The sequence below is a fragment of the Cololabis saira genome, chromosome 1 (assembly GCF_033807715.1).
Source record: "Cololabis saira isolate AMF1-May2022 chromosome 1, fColSai1.1, whole genome shotgun sequence".
In the NCBI taxonomy this organism is placed as follows: domain Eukaryota; kingdom Metazoa; phylum Chordata; class Actinopteri; order Beloniformes; family Belonidae; genus Cololabis; species Cololabis saira.
The window spans coordinates 30,722,256-30,739,492 of NC_084587.1; the positions used below are offsets into that span (position 1 = coordinate 30,722,256).

At 37.9% G+C, this 17,237-nt stretch overlaps 1 protein-coding gene across 1 annotated transcript; it reads right to left on the bottom strand.

The window, feature by feature from the left end:
• Positions 1-4,226: 4,226 nt before the first annotated feature.
• On the bottom strand, positions 4,227-16,344 carry rac2 (Rac family small GTPase 2). Its single transcript, XM_061720630.1, has 7 exons — positions 16,235-16,344; positions 10,877-10,948; positions 9,411-9,528; positions 7,775-7,837; positions 6,491-6,650; positions 5,940-6,073; positions 4,227-4,416 (listed from the first exon to the last, which is right to left on the bottom strand). The coding sequence occupies exons 1-6, from the start codon at positions 16,267-16,269 to the stop codon at positions 5,943-5,945; spliced, it is 579 nt and encodes a 192-aa protein (XP_061576614.1). The 5' UTR covers positions 16,270-16,344; the 3' UTR covers positions 4,227-4,416; positions 5,940-5,942.
• Positions 16,345-17,237: the final 893 nt, after the last annotated feature.

Sequence of the window (17,237 nt, forward strand, 5' to 3'; positions counted from 1 at the left end):
GTTAAAACATGGCGAGTAAGAAATCAAAGGTTTGGAAACATTTCGAAGTTGTGAAGGATGACCCTAAAAAAGTACAGTGTTTGATGTGTAAGCAAGAATTTGCTTACCATTCAGCAAAGACAACCATGGGAAACTCTTTGGTGAGGGTAAGCAAGGAGCTGGTCAGCCTATAAATTAGGCTGAGCACGACGCATTTTGTGTTACCAAGGAGTTTAATTATTGTCTCTTATCGTCAATAATGATTGATGTCAGCAAGTCTCTCAAGTGGTAGTTTATAGATTTATTTCATTTAAAATGCTTAAAACAATGTTCATATTACTGTTGCATGCACTGTATGTTCACATGGTTTTAACAGCACTTGGGAAAAAAGCCAAATTAAGGGGGGTACTTAAAAAACGAGCCGTCGACGCGTCACGTTAAACTCCCCGACTTGAGTCGACCAGCTAAATCCTGCGTCGGGGACAGCCCTAATCACTATATATTGTTTATGGTGTATTATTATATTATGTTATGAGATCTCATGTGGGATGTTATATTATAGTATGTACTGTATGTTATATTAGGATATTATTATATGCTATTATAGTATTACATATATCACTTTATATCATGCTATATTATATCACTCTATATGATAATTATCTATCTATTTATTTATTTTTCAAATTAATATTCGTACTGCATGTCCACTGTCTGTATCTTGTATTTGTATTATGTCCACTTGGTGTAAAAAAAATCCTTATTCCAGAACTATAGAAATAAGATGGAGATTTTGTCTGCTACTGCCAGTGTCAAACTTGTTGCAAATACTGTGACACAGATAGTGTTTGCACTTTCCGTGGATGTGGTGAGACTGCTGGTGTTGGACATCAACAACTGCTTGTGGTTTTCACTCCAGTGTGACGAGTCCTTGGATTCCAGTGACACAGTACAACTGGCTTTCCATTAATTTTCTATTAAAAATAAGTTTTCGACATTACTTTCACTGAAAACCACCACCAAGGGAGACAATATTTATATAACACCCTAAATGAGTACTGTATTGGAAAAAAAGATTCTCACTGAAAGGCTGACCTCGATAACCACCTGATGGAGCACCAGCTATGATGTGTCGTCCCTTGGTATTTACAGCTCATTGCAGAGGAGACCCGGACTTTTCTTAAATTTCTGTATCATCAACTAGCAAGCTATTTTTGGAAAGGTCCTGGGGTTTGATCAGGTCATGAAGTCAAGCTTTTCCTGGAGATCTCCTCCTTCATACTGAAGTCAGATGGCTGTACAGAGGAAAGATACTATAGTGCTTTCTTTCCTTGCTACAGTATTTGACATCAAGGCTTTCATGGAAATGACAGGAGAAGAAACCACATTACTAAGTGATGCTGAGTGGCTGTTTGATATGGCCTTTCTGGCTGATGTAACTGACAAAATGAACCTGCCACGAACCCAGTGGCATGATAGTTTCTGGCTCCCTCGTTCCACACCTGCCCTGCATACACAATTAACCACCTGGTCTGATCAGCTCATCACTCACCTGCATATATATAACCTGGCTTCACCTTCAGTCCCTGGTGGATTGTCACTGTGTTGGTGGTTTGTTTGAAGAAAAGAATTAGAAAGGTCATATGGAACGATCTGTATGTGAACTCCTGTTGCCTCTAATCCTTATCCAGTCCTTTACCTGCCAGTCTGTGTGCCTGTCCTGCATCACCTCCGTCACCCTGCCTGCCTGGTCACCACCTCAAGCCCTCTTGCAGTTGTCATTTCGATCCACAGTTTACCTTTTCCACTTGCCTCACCAGCAATAAACCATTTATCTTCAACTCCTCAGAGTCTCAGTCTGCATTTCTAGCTAAAGCTCCGAAAGCTTTATTCTTGAAAGAATAAATGTGTAATCCCCTGGGCACAAAAATCCATTTTATTTTGTTCTATATTGTAATAATATCAAAAATTACACAAAATAACACAAATATCTTAAGAGCTCATATAACTACATAATGTAAAGAATAATTCAAATAGCATTCAAGCAACTTGGTTTCGTCCATAGCTGCGCACTTAGCAACCAGCATAGCAACGACAGAAAACGTAAAACTAGCAATTTTATCCCGAGACCTGAACGATTCATCGTAGCCTAATAACTAACAAACCAAAGATCATATACAGCAACTGAACAAATATGACGTATATGATGTATATTTCTCGCTAGAAATATGCTTTTATATGTTGAAACTACCTTAAAATAATGCATTTTCCACTAAGAAAGACAAGGATGGCTGCCATGTTTTTGTTTTTACAATTCAGCTGCGGGCAGACGTTTCGGCAGGCCAATAGAAAATAATAGGAAAAAAAACGTGAACATGTCACAATTTGAGAGGCCTTATTGTGAAACTAATACATTTTGTACTGTGGACAAACAATGCTATTTCACATTTTGATGTGAGACTGGGTTGCAATAGTACATTTAAACCAGGCAAGCTGGATGCAGGAGTCCAGTTGGGCAAAGAAAGGAATAAGTAATATAGGTGACCTCTTTTAAGAAGGGGTTCTAATGACCTTCGAAGAAATTTCTCTAACGTATGACATCCCAAGGAAGCATTTTTTTAAATATTTGCAAGTGAGGAATTATATTTCTTCTATGCAAAACCAATCGGTGGGAATTCCTGTGATCTCATCCCTAGAAGAAACTATCACAAAGAATAATAAAAGCAATAATAGGGGCTTGATTTCATCAATGTATGCTTGCATCTGGCTCTAATGAAACCTCATTGACTAAACTTGTGACATGGAGGGGAGACTTAAAAGAGGACATTTCAGAAGATGACTGTAAAATAATACGTGAAAAATCTCAGAAACAAACAGCAAATACGAATCTAAAGCTCAATACAATTGGTTAATGCAGACATACACAACTCCTGTAAAATTAAACAGATATAACAGTAATATACCTGACAATTGTTTCAATTGAGGTTCTGGGAACATTTGTGCACTGTGTCTATTTATGTGACAAAATACAAACAATTAGGTAATTAATAAAACCATGTTTATCTTGTCTTGTATGAATATTCCACTGGACCCTACATTGTTATTGCTGCATCTTTACTCAGCAGATCTAAATTTGAAACCCCAAGAATGTAAATTTAGTGATTTTTAGGTTCAGTGTAAAATAGGAATAAAGGAGGAAATATTTTTCAACGTAAATTATACCTTTTTAATTAAGACATGCATGACTCTGAGATTCAAACCCCCTACTTCCCCGCCTCCTACACACACACACACACACACACACACACACACACACACACACACACACACACACACACACACACACACACACACACACACACACACACACACACACACACACACACACACACACACACACTCTCTCTCTCTCTCTCTATCCCTCTCTCTGGTTCATCTACAATCCATCATATGTTGAAGCAGATAAGAGAGCCAGACTGACACTCCAACACATGCTGACTGATGTATCACATCTGCAAGGCGAAGATTTATAAGTCTGCTTCCAACATTAATCAGGAAGACGATGTCAGCTGGCACAAATGAGTCAGATTGATATCATTGCCACAGTGTTCAGTGTTTTCCCCCTCAAGAAAGCAAATTGAGATAGATGATAGCTGCTTACAACAGGTGGTGAAAATACAATCAGATACATCAGCATTACCTTAGAAAGACCTCACTCGTTCATTTCTGCTGCAGGTAAATCATGATTCATATCTCTTGGTGCTCACCAGGAGGAGTGAACATGCAGAAAAAGGAAAAACCACAAATGTATTCTCAAATTAAAGATTCAGACATAAAAAAGTGATATCAACACTTCACTTGATAAGCGAGATCTTTTATTTTTGACATTACAACAAATGATACATTTCTAATACATATTATTCAAACATTTTTCATTTTTTTGTATCTCAGTATTCACATAAAAGTACCCTTTCTGGACATCGCAATTTTGGCTTTTTTTGTTGTTGCTGTTGTTCATCACATTTAATACATCATGGTTATATAAACAAAAAAAAACTGTACTTGCACTCAGTAATAAGATGTTTTACACTTCTGAATGCGTTTATATACTGTTAACGTTAACATAGTTGTTAAGCTAAAGCTAGCATGTTGTTTCTGCAATCATGGGCTGAATCTATAGTGGGCAGTGAAAACATACATTTTACAGATACATTCTCTGTGGTGCTGGATCTGTAATGCTCAGGCTGAATAGGTTGGTTTACTACAGTTGTCTTTTTTTCTGTTTTTTTTCTGTAACTTCCAAAATATTTTTTCTTTCAACCAGTGCACATCTACAAACATGTTGATGTTTTTTTCTATTGGATGCAGCGCTTTCAAATTATTGTTTTAACCCAGGGTTGACAGTCTTTTGCTCGTCTTCTCTTGTTCTGGAGGAATCTGAAATGAAAACCACAGGAATCACATCTTTAAATTGAGACACAAAGAAGATATTGTTCAGTGAAAGCACAGTCTGAGTCTCCTTGCATCACTGGTAAGTGTGAAAAACATAAACAAAAAAAGGGGACATTTTATTAAGAGGGGAAAAATTACCAGCTGATTATAAAAAAAAATGACTTCATGAATTGTCTGGGAAAATCTCACTAAGTGATATTTCATAACCAAAAGATGTAATACTGTATGTACTGTATGTTCATTGGCTCCTACCATAAGCTTTTGATAGCTTCTCCAGGAGACCAATTCACATGTGTGAGTGTGAATAATAAGGATAACATGCAAATTCCAATTATATCTTACATTGTCCATAAAAGCAGGGTGGTTGTGGCAAGGAAACATTGGTCAACAGCAGACATGAAAACTGTTTCTTCATAAACAGTAAATTGATAGTATTATGGATGTGTGTGTTTCTTGTCTGAGCCTTTGTGGCACTCAGCACACCTCGCTAAGGGACCTCTGTTTTCAACTTCCTCTGGTCCTGATTTTCTTGCTGGAGTGCCAGCGTTAGGAATGTCAAACATGCCATAGATGAGGACAAAAATACTTTGGTGAAAAGAAAAGCACTAGAGTCTGGCCGTGAATTTCTTAATCGCATGCGGGGTCTCCATCTTCCTTGCTTTCACCGTCTCCACAAGGGTCATGCTGCGGTTGTCCAGCAGGTCAATCACCAGTGGCACAGTGGTTATTATCAGTGGTCCTCTCCACTGTACTCTTGTGTGAGCTATTACAAACAGGAGTAACAACTCCCCGAAAAATATTTTACTCTTAATCTGTAGGATCAGATGAAAACCACCTGAACACCTGTCTATTGAACAAAAAACAACAACGATGGGAGCTGGTAAACACTCCTACCATGTCAGATGTCAGAGAGCAGCCTTATCAAAGACCCCCACAACTCAGACAGCAGCAACACAGTTAAAAAATACAAAAAGTACACAAAGTGTTTTAGAATTCTATCAGCACCTTGGAAAATTGGAAAATGTGGGTAACAAAAATGCAATGATTATGGTGGTTCAGCAAGTGCAGGGACCCCAAATTAGTTTTTTCTAATTATTATTTAAATTGGCCTTTCTTTTCCTGTCACTGATGTAGCTCCTGTGGTGTACAGTGCAGAGATTTGTCTACCAAATTATTGCTTTATTGTAAGGCTCACAGCTTTACACGTCGGTAGTACGGGCAAACATGGAGCTCTGCCATCAAGCTTTGAACATAATTACCAATATCAAGCTGTGAAAAAAAATCTTTTTTTTGAATTTGTGAAGTGACATTGTAAAAGTATAATGCAGTTTCTTTCTTTCTAGATTATTCCCGGCTGCTTTTTTGTTTCTCTCCAGCTCACTTTTATTCTCTTTATCCTGAAATTGTAAAAAGGAGAGGGAGTTACCCCTCAGCCCTTTTACTCTGTCACATGTTTTTCTGAATCTCCGGTGTCTCCTTTCCTCCTCTTGTGTTAACTTTCATCTTACCATTTACAGCAGTGAGCAGGGCTTCTTCTTGACTTTGGCAGGCTGGGGACAGAGGACAGCCCGGATCGCCTCATCAAATACAGTCTTCAGGCCACGCTGGGTCAAAGCTGAGCACTCCAGGTATTTCACTGAATCTGCACACACACACACATCCATCCATAATATCAATACAGTGTATATGACCTAAGAAATCGGTAAAAACAGATGATCATAAAATTTGTACATGGTACTTGCAGGGTCATGCAATTAGCATGCACTGGTGGTGATAGTTGATGAAGGTGGTGAAGTCTGCCAGATCCATTTCATATTGAGTAGAGCACACTTCATCTGCGTGCTTTTGGGAACTTAATCAAAGCACTTTTTGCTATTTAAAATTTTGATTGTGATAGCATCAAAATGTACATTTTATTGAGCCCATATAAGTTGCACTTGCAGGTCAAGAATTTTATCTCAGGGCTTACTAAAAAAAGTTAAATGCTTTTACTTGCTCTTGCCAGAAAATGAACAGACCTATAAAAAACACCAAAGACGACACACTGATTGTAACTGACCTATTTCCTTAGCCAGAGCTAGGCCCTGCGGATAGGTGATTGGTGCCAGCTTTTTTTCCTTCAGCTTCTCAATGGTGTCTTTCTCGTCCCTCAGATCCAGCTTGGTGCCCACCAGGATTATCGGTGTGGAAGGGCAGTGGTGGCGAACCTCCGGATACCACTGGAGATTGAGAAAAGGACAGAAGGCAAGGAGTGATTAGAACCATACTTCATTATGGGTGAAAGGTTACTTATCAGTCATGATGTAACTTTGTGCATGCAAATGGAAGACTGTAGGAAACATCTTTTCGAAATGACTTTTCTAAGATGCCAGGTGACTTTTTGTTTCAGCAGCATCCTGGAATTTCTGTTCCTTCCTCTTCTTTTCTTTTCCTTTTATCTTTTTGTCCTCTTTTCCTTTTCTCACCAACAAACGGATATTATCGTTGGGGTGCACAGCAGGCTGGTTAATCTATATATCAGTGCCATCAGTGTGTTGCTCAGGATCCCTGCTGTCCAAAGCTGATGGCCTCCGTACCAAAGCAAATGAGCTTGCTGAAATGTATGATGGGTTGCGTGTAATGGGAGAAACAAGTTAGTCTGAAGCTGGTTGTTAGAACAAGTCTGAAAGCATAAGAGCTATCAATTTGAGCAAAACAAGCACCCTGCTTGTTCTATTCTGAGTAAATTATGTGCGAGGTGCATCATTTTGATTATAAGTGCTTTGGAAAAATACGTCAACTTTTGTTCGCTTTATGGTGAAGAGGCATTTCTTACTTCCTCACCTGTTCTCCATTTGTCTGAGTTGCAGGAAATTGCCCCTTTTTGCGTCTCCTTAGGCAAATTTGCTCCTAGCTGACAGGCCTGACTAAGAATGATTCAAATGGCCGTGTATGGAAACAATTCAATCAAGGAACACAGTGTTCCTCACCTGGATGTGGTTATGGTACTACCCTGGAGTCAGGCATGGGGATGGACTTACATGTATTGGTCATGGATCATCCGTCTAATAATATTTAGTCTATGGTTGAGAGAAGTATATAAATTCTTAATGTAATCCACATTGTGCTCTTGTAGTGATGTCCTTATGAGCTGAAGAGGAGTTAGTGGTTATAGGACAAATCACACTGAAAGCTCTTCTAGTGGATTAGCATTTGTTTACCACATTCCAAGAAGTGTAAGAAATGAAAGCTACATAAAGAAAAAAATTATTTCTTTCATTTTTTTTTCTTTCTAATTTTGTGTTAAGTTAATGTAATTTGGTCACATTAGATTGTGAGTCCTTATCTGGATGATGAGACTCACCTTAGCTCTGACGTTCTCATAGGATGCTGGGCTCACCAGGGAGAAACAGATCAGGAAAACATCCTAGACAGACAGTACAATGAGAGGTAATGTTTATAAGTTAATGGGGAGGTATGGGAAATATTTAAATCATTGTAAAACTCTACAGGTAACTGCAGCTGCTGTTTGTTAACTTATTTGACTCCACAGTAGCCACTCTACTGTTTCTTTTTGTTCTGTTCTCTTTTTGTTAAATCAACAATTAGTTATGGATTCAAGCTAATTTTGGATTAATCTGAAAAATAGCAGCAAAAAAATGTAAATAAAAGATGATAAAAATGTAGAAGTTTTCTGTCATCACAGTTAAAAAACATTTGAAAGGTTAAAACTATCTGAACTTTTCCGTGATAACTGAGGCGAATATGAACAAAGTTGATTTTTTGTAAAACTAAATCCTTTCTCGTAATAATACAATATAAAACTTAAATTTATACTCATGTCAATTTTTGACTCAGCTGCATTTTCCCACCTGTTGCTGTGACATTTAAATGTCAAGTTCTATATAACATAAAACTCATTTGGGTCATTCAGTTGCTTTTCAAGTTACACCTCGCTCTAACCTTAACCCTAATTTAGCAGAAATTGATATTGGTCATCTTTTCCTAACAGAACATTGTTTTTCAAATACATTTTGATGTTAACATTATTATTATTAGGGCCCGAGCACTGACAGTGCGAAGGCCCTATTGTAGGATTTTTTTTTTTTTTTTCCGACGAAAGGAAGCTCTTTTTGCCCCTCTTAACGTGCCCCAAAAGTCACCAAATATTGCACCCAAGCCAGGCCTGGTGAAAAATTTTCTATTTAATGATTTAATGGTTTGCATTAATGGGCGTGGCGCAACAGCGCCCCCTAGAAAACTTCGTGCCTCAAGCCCCACAATACGGTTTGATGTACATGCACAAAAATCTGTACACACCTGTATCATGTCACAACTTAAAGAAAAGTCTCTTGGCGCCATGTCCGAAACCGAACAGGAAGTCGGCCATTTTGAATTAATCGTGTAATTTTGGCGCAATTTATGCCATTTCTTCGGCCGTTAATGTGGCCCGAACCGTAACGTGCACCCAGGTGTGTTATACATCAAAAGCGTTACTGTGGCGACGCTAGACGCCAAAAAGCGCGCCCCCACTTCATCTGGTTGGTCCATATTTGATAGTTCCTACTTTCTGCCATAACTTTTGAATGGTTTGACATAAAGAGTCGTGGGTGGTGTCATCGGGCTCGATTTTGAGTCCTTGAACATAATTGGTGCAAATTAGCCCCGCCCCTTCTTCTGATTGGTCGATATTTGATAGTTCCTATTTTCTGCCATAACTTTTGAATGGTTTGACATAAAGAGTCATGGGTAGCGTCATCGGGCTTAGTTTTGAGTCCTCCACCTTTATTGCTGAAAATTGCACGCGCAAGGGCCCGTTCATCGCTGCTTGCAGCTTTAATTGTTATTATTTTCTGTCTAAACTAATGAGGATGTGTGTCTTTCACACTGCAGTAAAAGCTTTATAGATTTGGCAGTTAGACAGCTGTAAAAATACATGGATTTTGCTTTTAAGTGAAATGTGTGCACGGACGTGTGTGCACACAGAAATGATTGGATACCGTCTGTGGGTAGGAAAGTGGGCGGAGCCTGTCATAATCTTCTTGTCCTGCTGTATCCCAGAGACCCAGGTTTACTGGCTTGCTGTCCACCATCACATTAGCGGAGTAGTTGTCAAATCTGGAGGGAGTACAAAGGGTTTGCGATCAGTCAATGAACTAGTGAGTCAGTGTTTGATTTACCAGTGATTAACAATAAAAGAATAAATCATAGATTTATTCCAGTATGCATTCTACCAAGGACTTGCCCTACCAGGGATCATTAGTTGGATGGATGTTTGATTGGTGGAAAACATGTATTCATCGTTTTCTTTCTAGCACATAAAAAAAAACTAAAAAAAGAAACAACCATTTTAAACTGATAATCTATGGTGCTTGATAACACTGAAAGTTACAGGCATTTTAAAATCTTTGTTAACCCTAAAACACACCTCATTTTATAGAGTTTAATATTTAGGCAACACTGCCCACTGGTGGTCACAATAAAACGCTGCAGCCTTACTTGTGAGCCATAATGTTCTTCAAATTTTAAACTGATCTACAATTCCTGCAAAACGTGTTTATCTGAGAGAATAAACTGGATTTTTTTTTATGATTTATTTTGGGAAGTTTGCAGCAAGTGACTGTGTATTCAGTATTAATACACTTTTTTTGTTTAATACTCAGCTTGTCTTATCTATAAGTAGAATAGGCTGTCCTTTGCCCCCCAATCAACAGGGTGTGATTGTAGAAAAAGTACTATAATAAGAAAGTGTTGTATGGGTAAACGAGAAACACTTATAACCCATGTAAGGTTCAAATGGATGTATAAATGTGCATGATCTTTTACCACTCGTGTAACTTGGACTGTGGTTTGTTCATCAAGTGTTGCTTTCCTGTGACAGCTGCTCAGATGAACAGCCATATAACATCAGCTGGTACGATATAAAATACGTCAGAAGTGAAGCTAATTAAAAATGGTCATGTCGGCTAGTTTTCTTTATGTGGATTCTGTGGAAAGTTGATTGTAACGTTTTACTAAAAAGATATTACTGTCACTATTGACAAATGTTGAAAAATCTGTTCTCTTTTTTCTTCTTTTTTAAATTGATAATATAAGCCTTTAAACTAATACCGGGAAAGAATGAGTACTAAAACTTTTATAATAAAAAGCAGGACATTATCAGATTTTAGAAATCATGAGACACGGGCTGTAACATATTTCCATCCATAGGGAGGAAGTGTAGAAAAAAAAGGCCTAAAAATAAAATGGTAAATTGTTTTATCTGGTCTTCTCCTGTGGCAGTTCTGGTTTGAGGCTTTTTGATTTTAAGAGCAGTTATGTTTCTTCACCTCAGCGTTCCTGCCAGTCCAAACCTGTTCGTTTTGACAGCTGGACATCTACCGCCGCATTATTTTATGTCTTTTTATTCAAATGTAATCTGATTTAATAGAGATAAAAACAAAGGAGGTGTGTGCATTATACTCACACAGTGGGGATGTACTCCCCAGGGAAAGCGTTGGTTGTATAGCTGATGAGAAGACATGTTTTTCCCACAGCTCTGAAACACACAGGCAAAGACGCATGAAGACACACATTAAAGGACAGGACTCCGATAATTTCATATAACATATAATTTAACTGTCACAGCATAATAGAGTACATCATTACTGTATTTATACGTACAACCTAACTCTCAGAGTGTAATTTCCTAGTAGAAAAATTCACATATTTTGCTACCTTGTCCTGACAGGAAATGATACAGTTTTTACAACTGACAGACGCCAGTCACACTACAACTCTAAATGACATCTAAGTGAACCCATAGTGCAATGTGTTCCACCGTCTTTATTATGTCCCCGGGAGTTCACATGTACATTTCAATTGACTGAGATTAAGTGCGCAGGATGCCACACATTTATTCAGACTTTATATCACGGCAGTCTTTGAATTGAGGCAAAATCATCAGCGTCAACACTCACAATGATGACACTGCATGGATGCCTGCAGAAAAAAAAAAAAAAAGTCCTGCGAGTGTACACTAGCCTACATCTCCAGAAATGTGTTGTCAGTGCTTCAACCGAAGCAGTGATACAAAGAGTAAATACCATTCTGGATTAATCGGATTGCAAACTGTAACTTTTTATCTTGCAGAGTTTCACAATATTAACCATAGATGGGGATATAGAAGGAGGAATAATCTTTACATTGATATTACCTCAAATGCACAAGTAACCCCTTACTTTATAAAGGCTGTCATTTTTATTTTTATTTTTTCAAGACAATGCAACCTAATGCTGCTCATCATCCCTTTAAATGTGAAGGGGGTTAACTCAAACATGTGATTTTAGGTCAAAGCCCTTATAGTAGTGAGTGTCTTCACTGCAGCAGACTGATTTTCCCATCTTGTGCTCAGTTCAGAAAATCAGGGAGGAAATCTGAGCCGAGGGGAACTAGGCTAACTAGGCTAAAAGCTATCAGCCAGGTGGGAATTTTCACCATCTGAAAGAGTTCATAAATTATATAAAATTGTTTTAGGTTGGATGGATTTGAGTACTTGTTGAAACAGGCACGAGCCTTATGTCATCACCCATAATCCCTTGATCATTACAGTGAAACTCTTCTTTTTATTTCTTTCTTTTTTTTTCAAACAGCTTCTGAAGCCAACGGACATGAACATGCAACATACGCCCCAAGATCACGAAATCTCTGTCACCGTCCCACTGCGGTACAGAACCACAACAAGTGTCCTTGAGTTGTCCTCTGTGCTGGATGATACTGTAATACAGGCAACATGTATACACTGAATAAAGAGGGTGTGGTCTAAGGAAGTATGAAATGTCAAAAGTAAGTGCAAAAGAGGTGGATCTGCTCTGCAGAAAGGAAAACATTAGTGCATATTTTCTTGGCAGTTGGTTGCATGAAATTACTCAAAGCCTTGCTGGTTTAAAGAAACATGGTGGTTAACCCTATACTAGTCAAATTCTGCATATTTGGTTTACCTTCAGTAGATGTACGCATAATGAAAACATTTGAAGAAGTTGCAAAAGTTTGAATAAATAAAAATATAAATCATTTCATTTTCCAGTAACCTTTCATCAGTGAAAATGTTTGAACTTCAACTGTTTCACTTAGAGGCGTATAAAGAGTTACTTCTATGCCATAATATGGTACACAGTATGCGTTATTACTAATGAGTTCCAACACCGCAAAATAAATTAAAATTTAAATTAAAATAGAGAAAAAAGGGAGAATGGCACTGTATTTTTTTTTTTTTTTTGTTTAGATAAGCTGAGCTGGGACGGTCTGCTCTCTCAGAAAAAGAGGGGAAAAACCAACCCTTTTTGCCTTTCCTAATTTTTAGCCAGCACAGACAACTACCTGCAATTTAGATGAATAGGATTTCTTTCATTTTGCGTGCAACACTGTAAACTGTTGATTATGTAAACTATCAGCTGCTTTAAAAATAATTTTCCACTGATATTAAATAAAAAATTACTTTATCTAAAGTTTTCATTAAGTGGGTCATCATTTAGAGTCAACTAATGTTTCAGTTTCTGGAGAGGTTTACTCACGGAGAAGGTTCTTCAGACCAACGCAGCATCACTTTTACACAGTAAGGGATGCTTGATCATAAATTATATAAAATTCTCTATAATTTATATATAATATATATAATGTATAATTAGCATTTTCAAGGCTCAGTAGAGGCGTTAGTAACCCAGACAACCAGATAACAAGAGCCCTGTCAGTCTGTGGGTGTGTACCAGTTTCTATTTCTGGGACCAGTTTTAGTTTTTAGTATCTTGTTTTATAGGTCAGCTTTTTTATTGGATGTGTTCCCTTCTGCAAAAGGCTGCTGATTAAGAGTAGATTTCATTTACTGGTGGTCATTTACAAGGTGAAGTGAAGCTGGTGTACAGTCAAGTGCAATCTAAACTTGTGATTTCAAATGTAGGATTGCATGTTTCATCAAACGCTTTCAGAAGTAAAGAGCTGCAAATGTGCGTGTGTGTGTTTCATGGTTGTGTGTGAGTCACAAAGGAACTGATCTTTTTCAGAAGCATAAGTTACAGCAGAAAACAGGAACGAGGCAAACTGAGCCTTAAGGGGAAAAAAAGAAAAAAAAAAGGCTTCAACATAAAGCACTCTGTCTTTCTCACCCTCTCTCTCTCTCTCTCTCTCTCTCTCTCTCTCTCTCTCTCTCTCTCTCTCTCTCTCTCTCTCTCTCTCTCTCTCTCTCTCTCTCTCTCTCTCTCTCTCTCTCTCTCTCTCTCTCTCTCTCTCTCTCTCTCTCTCTTTCTCTCTTTTTTTTTCTTTATCTGCTTTTCCATCAGCCGTTCTTCCCCCTGCTGTCACATCCTCCATTAGCTGCTTTTATCTTTGCAAACGCTTGTATTTGTTTCTCCATTTTTATTCCCTGCACTTATTCCATCTGTCTCACGCTACCCTGCGCTTTAGACTTCTATTTTTTGTCATGTCTGTTTTTCTTTTCCACTCGTATATAATAAATTGGTTGGATTTTTAAAACTCAAATCAAATCCTATGAGCTGCGTCTGTCCATTTTTTATTCAAAAATATCAAACTATAGTAAAGTGTGAAATGGCTAACTATTCAGTTCAAATTAATTAAATACGTTTGGATACGGGGGCTATCTTTGTGTGAACACAGAAACATATCAGCCATTGCGACAGCTGGTGATTAATACCAGAAATTGTTACTAAATTATCTACTTAGTTTAGGCATTTTTTACGTTGAGACTTTGAATTGAATTATAGCACAAAACAGGAAGTGTTAGGAGGTCTGGATATACTGCTAAATTTACACAACTACACCTGAGCAACCCAGTTTTTCTGTCAGTCTGTACCAATTTCACTCTCTTCTCCTTTTCTTTCTTTCTATTATATTCACAATTGCATATAAGGTGTTAAAAGCCAGGTAAGAATCGTTCCTGCAGTTAAGTATTACAGTTAAGTTGGACTTTTTCCTGTACCTACGTAGATAGTTAAGTACTGTAGCTTTGTTGCTGATTGGATCGACATGTCCCTCTCATCAAATCACTTCTTTTTTCTGAAGAAGTTTATGCTACCTAATGGTTAAAAGGTAGGATGGTGCCCCACAGAGAAAAAGGCCACAAATACCATTATTAAAATGATGCATTTTGTTTTTTTGTTTAGTTTAGTGTTAATTTTGTTTATTACTATAAGTAATTGCAAGCTTGTTAGATATCGTTTTAAATTTCATCACAAGCCATTTGGAGCAAATGATTTGCACTCCTTTGACACATTTGCTCAAAACTGTTTGCTAACTTGTGAATTGTATCTTATAATTACATTTTTTTGTTAATATTTGTTAAGGGGTTTTGATTTTCGCTTTATGTTAAACCGTAAATTAAGAACGACATATTGTTTGGTATTGGAGTATGGCGGCAGAGACGGTAAGCTTCTCTACAATCGGAGAGCAACTTCCTCTTCTCTCTTCTGAGGCCTTGCAGAGGTTGATTTTTTTCACATAACAGCAGCACTTCTTTTTTTTTTGACCGAGGTCCATGAGGCAAATGAACCTTTTATATTACTGTGGGAGTCACGAATCAACAGCAGTAGCTGCTGAAACTCAAAAAACATTCACATGCTGCTGCTTGATGGCATGTGAAACTTCTTCCTGAGGTCCCAGTACACCCATCTGTACAGCTCATTGTAGACAGTCATCAGTTGCGTTTTAAACCAATGGACAGACTTTTTGTGACTTTGGCTACAATGACACTTTTGGAATGTCCACAGTGTCAAGAATAAACTCCAAAAAGGGAAATGAATATATACGGAAACCCCAGTCAAACAGAACCAATGTTAAGTTTATGCTTTTGATAAAAAAACCAAAGTGTGATGTTGCACGTGTAAGTCTCACAGCAGCCTGCCCTCTTTATGGGTTTGTTACCTGAACTCTATAACTGCATCATGCTCCATGCCGCTCCAGACCGACTCATAAAATTACATATCTTACCTTTAATTTTCGCATGAATGCCTTTTATATGTATGTATGTGACAAATGTACCTCTATATGCTCTACTTTTATGGTCAAACTTTGTCAAGCACACAATTAATTTGTATACAGCATTCACTTCCTCTGTTTTTGCAACTTCACATTTCTAAATGACAGAAACCCAACAGGAAACTCAAGACAAAAGGAAATGCAGTTACAGCATCTGCGTGTTATCTATTGTAGTTTAACTCATATCTTGAAAATCAAACTAAAGTAGCCATCTTTCAACTTACAAATTCCTTCATGGTAACAGCCAGTTATAAGTTTAGATCGTATGTTCAAATGTTTCTGATGTGATCAACAACTGTATGTTTGGAACATTATGAATTGCTCTCTTAAGAGCTTTTAGACTGAATATATTGTTCAGGTTTGCACATTTGGTTGAGTTCCAGAGGACCAAACCTTAACAAAACAGAACTTTTCATGTCTTCAGGCATGTACTCTCAACTTTGTTTCTTCACAGCATTTTCCTGCATGTCGTGACCTGCACCAGGCTCACTCAACACACACGCTCCCTCCAGATCAGCCCACTGTCAAACATTTACATGTAATGGAAACACCAAGTTTAAAAAGTAGAGTCAACTTTTTAAAGCTTTTTTTTTTTTTTTTAAGGGACATCACACCTTTTAGCTACATGACAGCGGAAGTTGATGAAACTGTTTCGGTCGTTGATGTTTCTGTCAAAAACCTTTACATTCTTGTAGCTCGGGGCTAAAAACTTTCTGTCAAACGCAAACAACCTGCTTGATTCAGTACCTGAAATCAGCTAATGTTTTGTCAAGCAAAATGAGGTAAAATAATGGCGTACCCGTCTCCAACGACCACACATTTGATGGCTTGCATCCTGTTCCGCTCAGCTTCGTCTCTGCTTTTCACTTTGACAGACTGACTCAGAGCAGAAGAGGCAGCAACACAGATGAGCCGGCAACAGGAAATTGTTGCACACCTCCTTCCTTCTTCCCCCAACCCGAACCCTTCTTTCTCAGTTTCCCCTCTTTCATTTTTGCACTCTTCTTGTTCCTTTTTTTGTTTTTGTTTGTTTTGTTTTGATCTTTTTACCTCCCTAAAAACACCAGAACCTGTTACAGCAGTGTGTTAATGCAAAAAATGTGTATATGACTGAGTCCTCGTGGCAGTGGTTTTGAACTTTGTATTGGTCATAAAAAAGGAAGGCGGTGCAGTAGCAATAAAAAGCTTTATCAAAAATGTCCTCCCTTGTTTGCTCGCACCCTGGCAGTCTCGTTATCTATGCAGACATTGAAATTCATCCACCTTGAATCAAACTTAAACTGATTTAGAGTAATTTGACATATACAATAATACACACAGACACCAAAATGGAACATTTTCCATCATGTTGACATGATTTATCCTGGAGTCAAGATTTCACAATAAGATTGTATGAATACATTTTTTGTGCCAGTATCAACCTCTACCTGGTCTGATTGGAGCTGGTGTAAACGCCACTGCTCACCCTCGCATAGAGGACTACTTGATAACATGCCAGTGTTTCAGGTTTGCAACCACAAGATGGCCCTCCAGCGTCATCTTTGCCATTAACTGACTGTCACAAACCTCCCAGCTTCAATGGAGGAGCTGTGTGATTTCTCGTTGTTCTCAGTCTCAATTCAATCATTTTTTTAAATCTTTCTTCAGATCAGTTAAACTCTACAAAAATATTTCAGGTGTTGGTTGTAAATCGACGTGAATAAAAAAATGATCTCAATAGATGCACATTGAGATATTGAGATGCGTAATTAATAATCATGTATATTTTCCATCCATCATGTTTTTAACTCCTAACCCTAATC

What these genes read in the sequence shown, in the direction of transcription:
- rac2 (XM_061720630.1), bottom strand. Translation starts at nt 16,269, where the DNA reads ATGCAAGCCATCAAATGTGTGGTCGTTGGAGACGG. An exon ending in GGGGAGTACATCCCCACTGT is followed by an intron (nt 9,529 to 10,876) that starts GTGAGTATAATG and finishes TACTCCCTCCAG; the next exon opens with ATTTGACAACTACTCCGCTA. An exon ending in ATGAGAACGTCAGAGCTAAG is followed by an intron (nt 6,651 to 7,774) that starts GTGAGTCTCATC and finishes CTCAATCTCCAG; the next exon opens with TGGTATCCGGAGGTTCGCCA.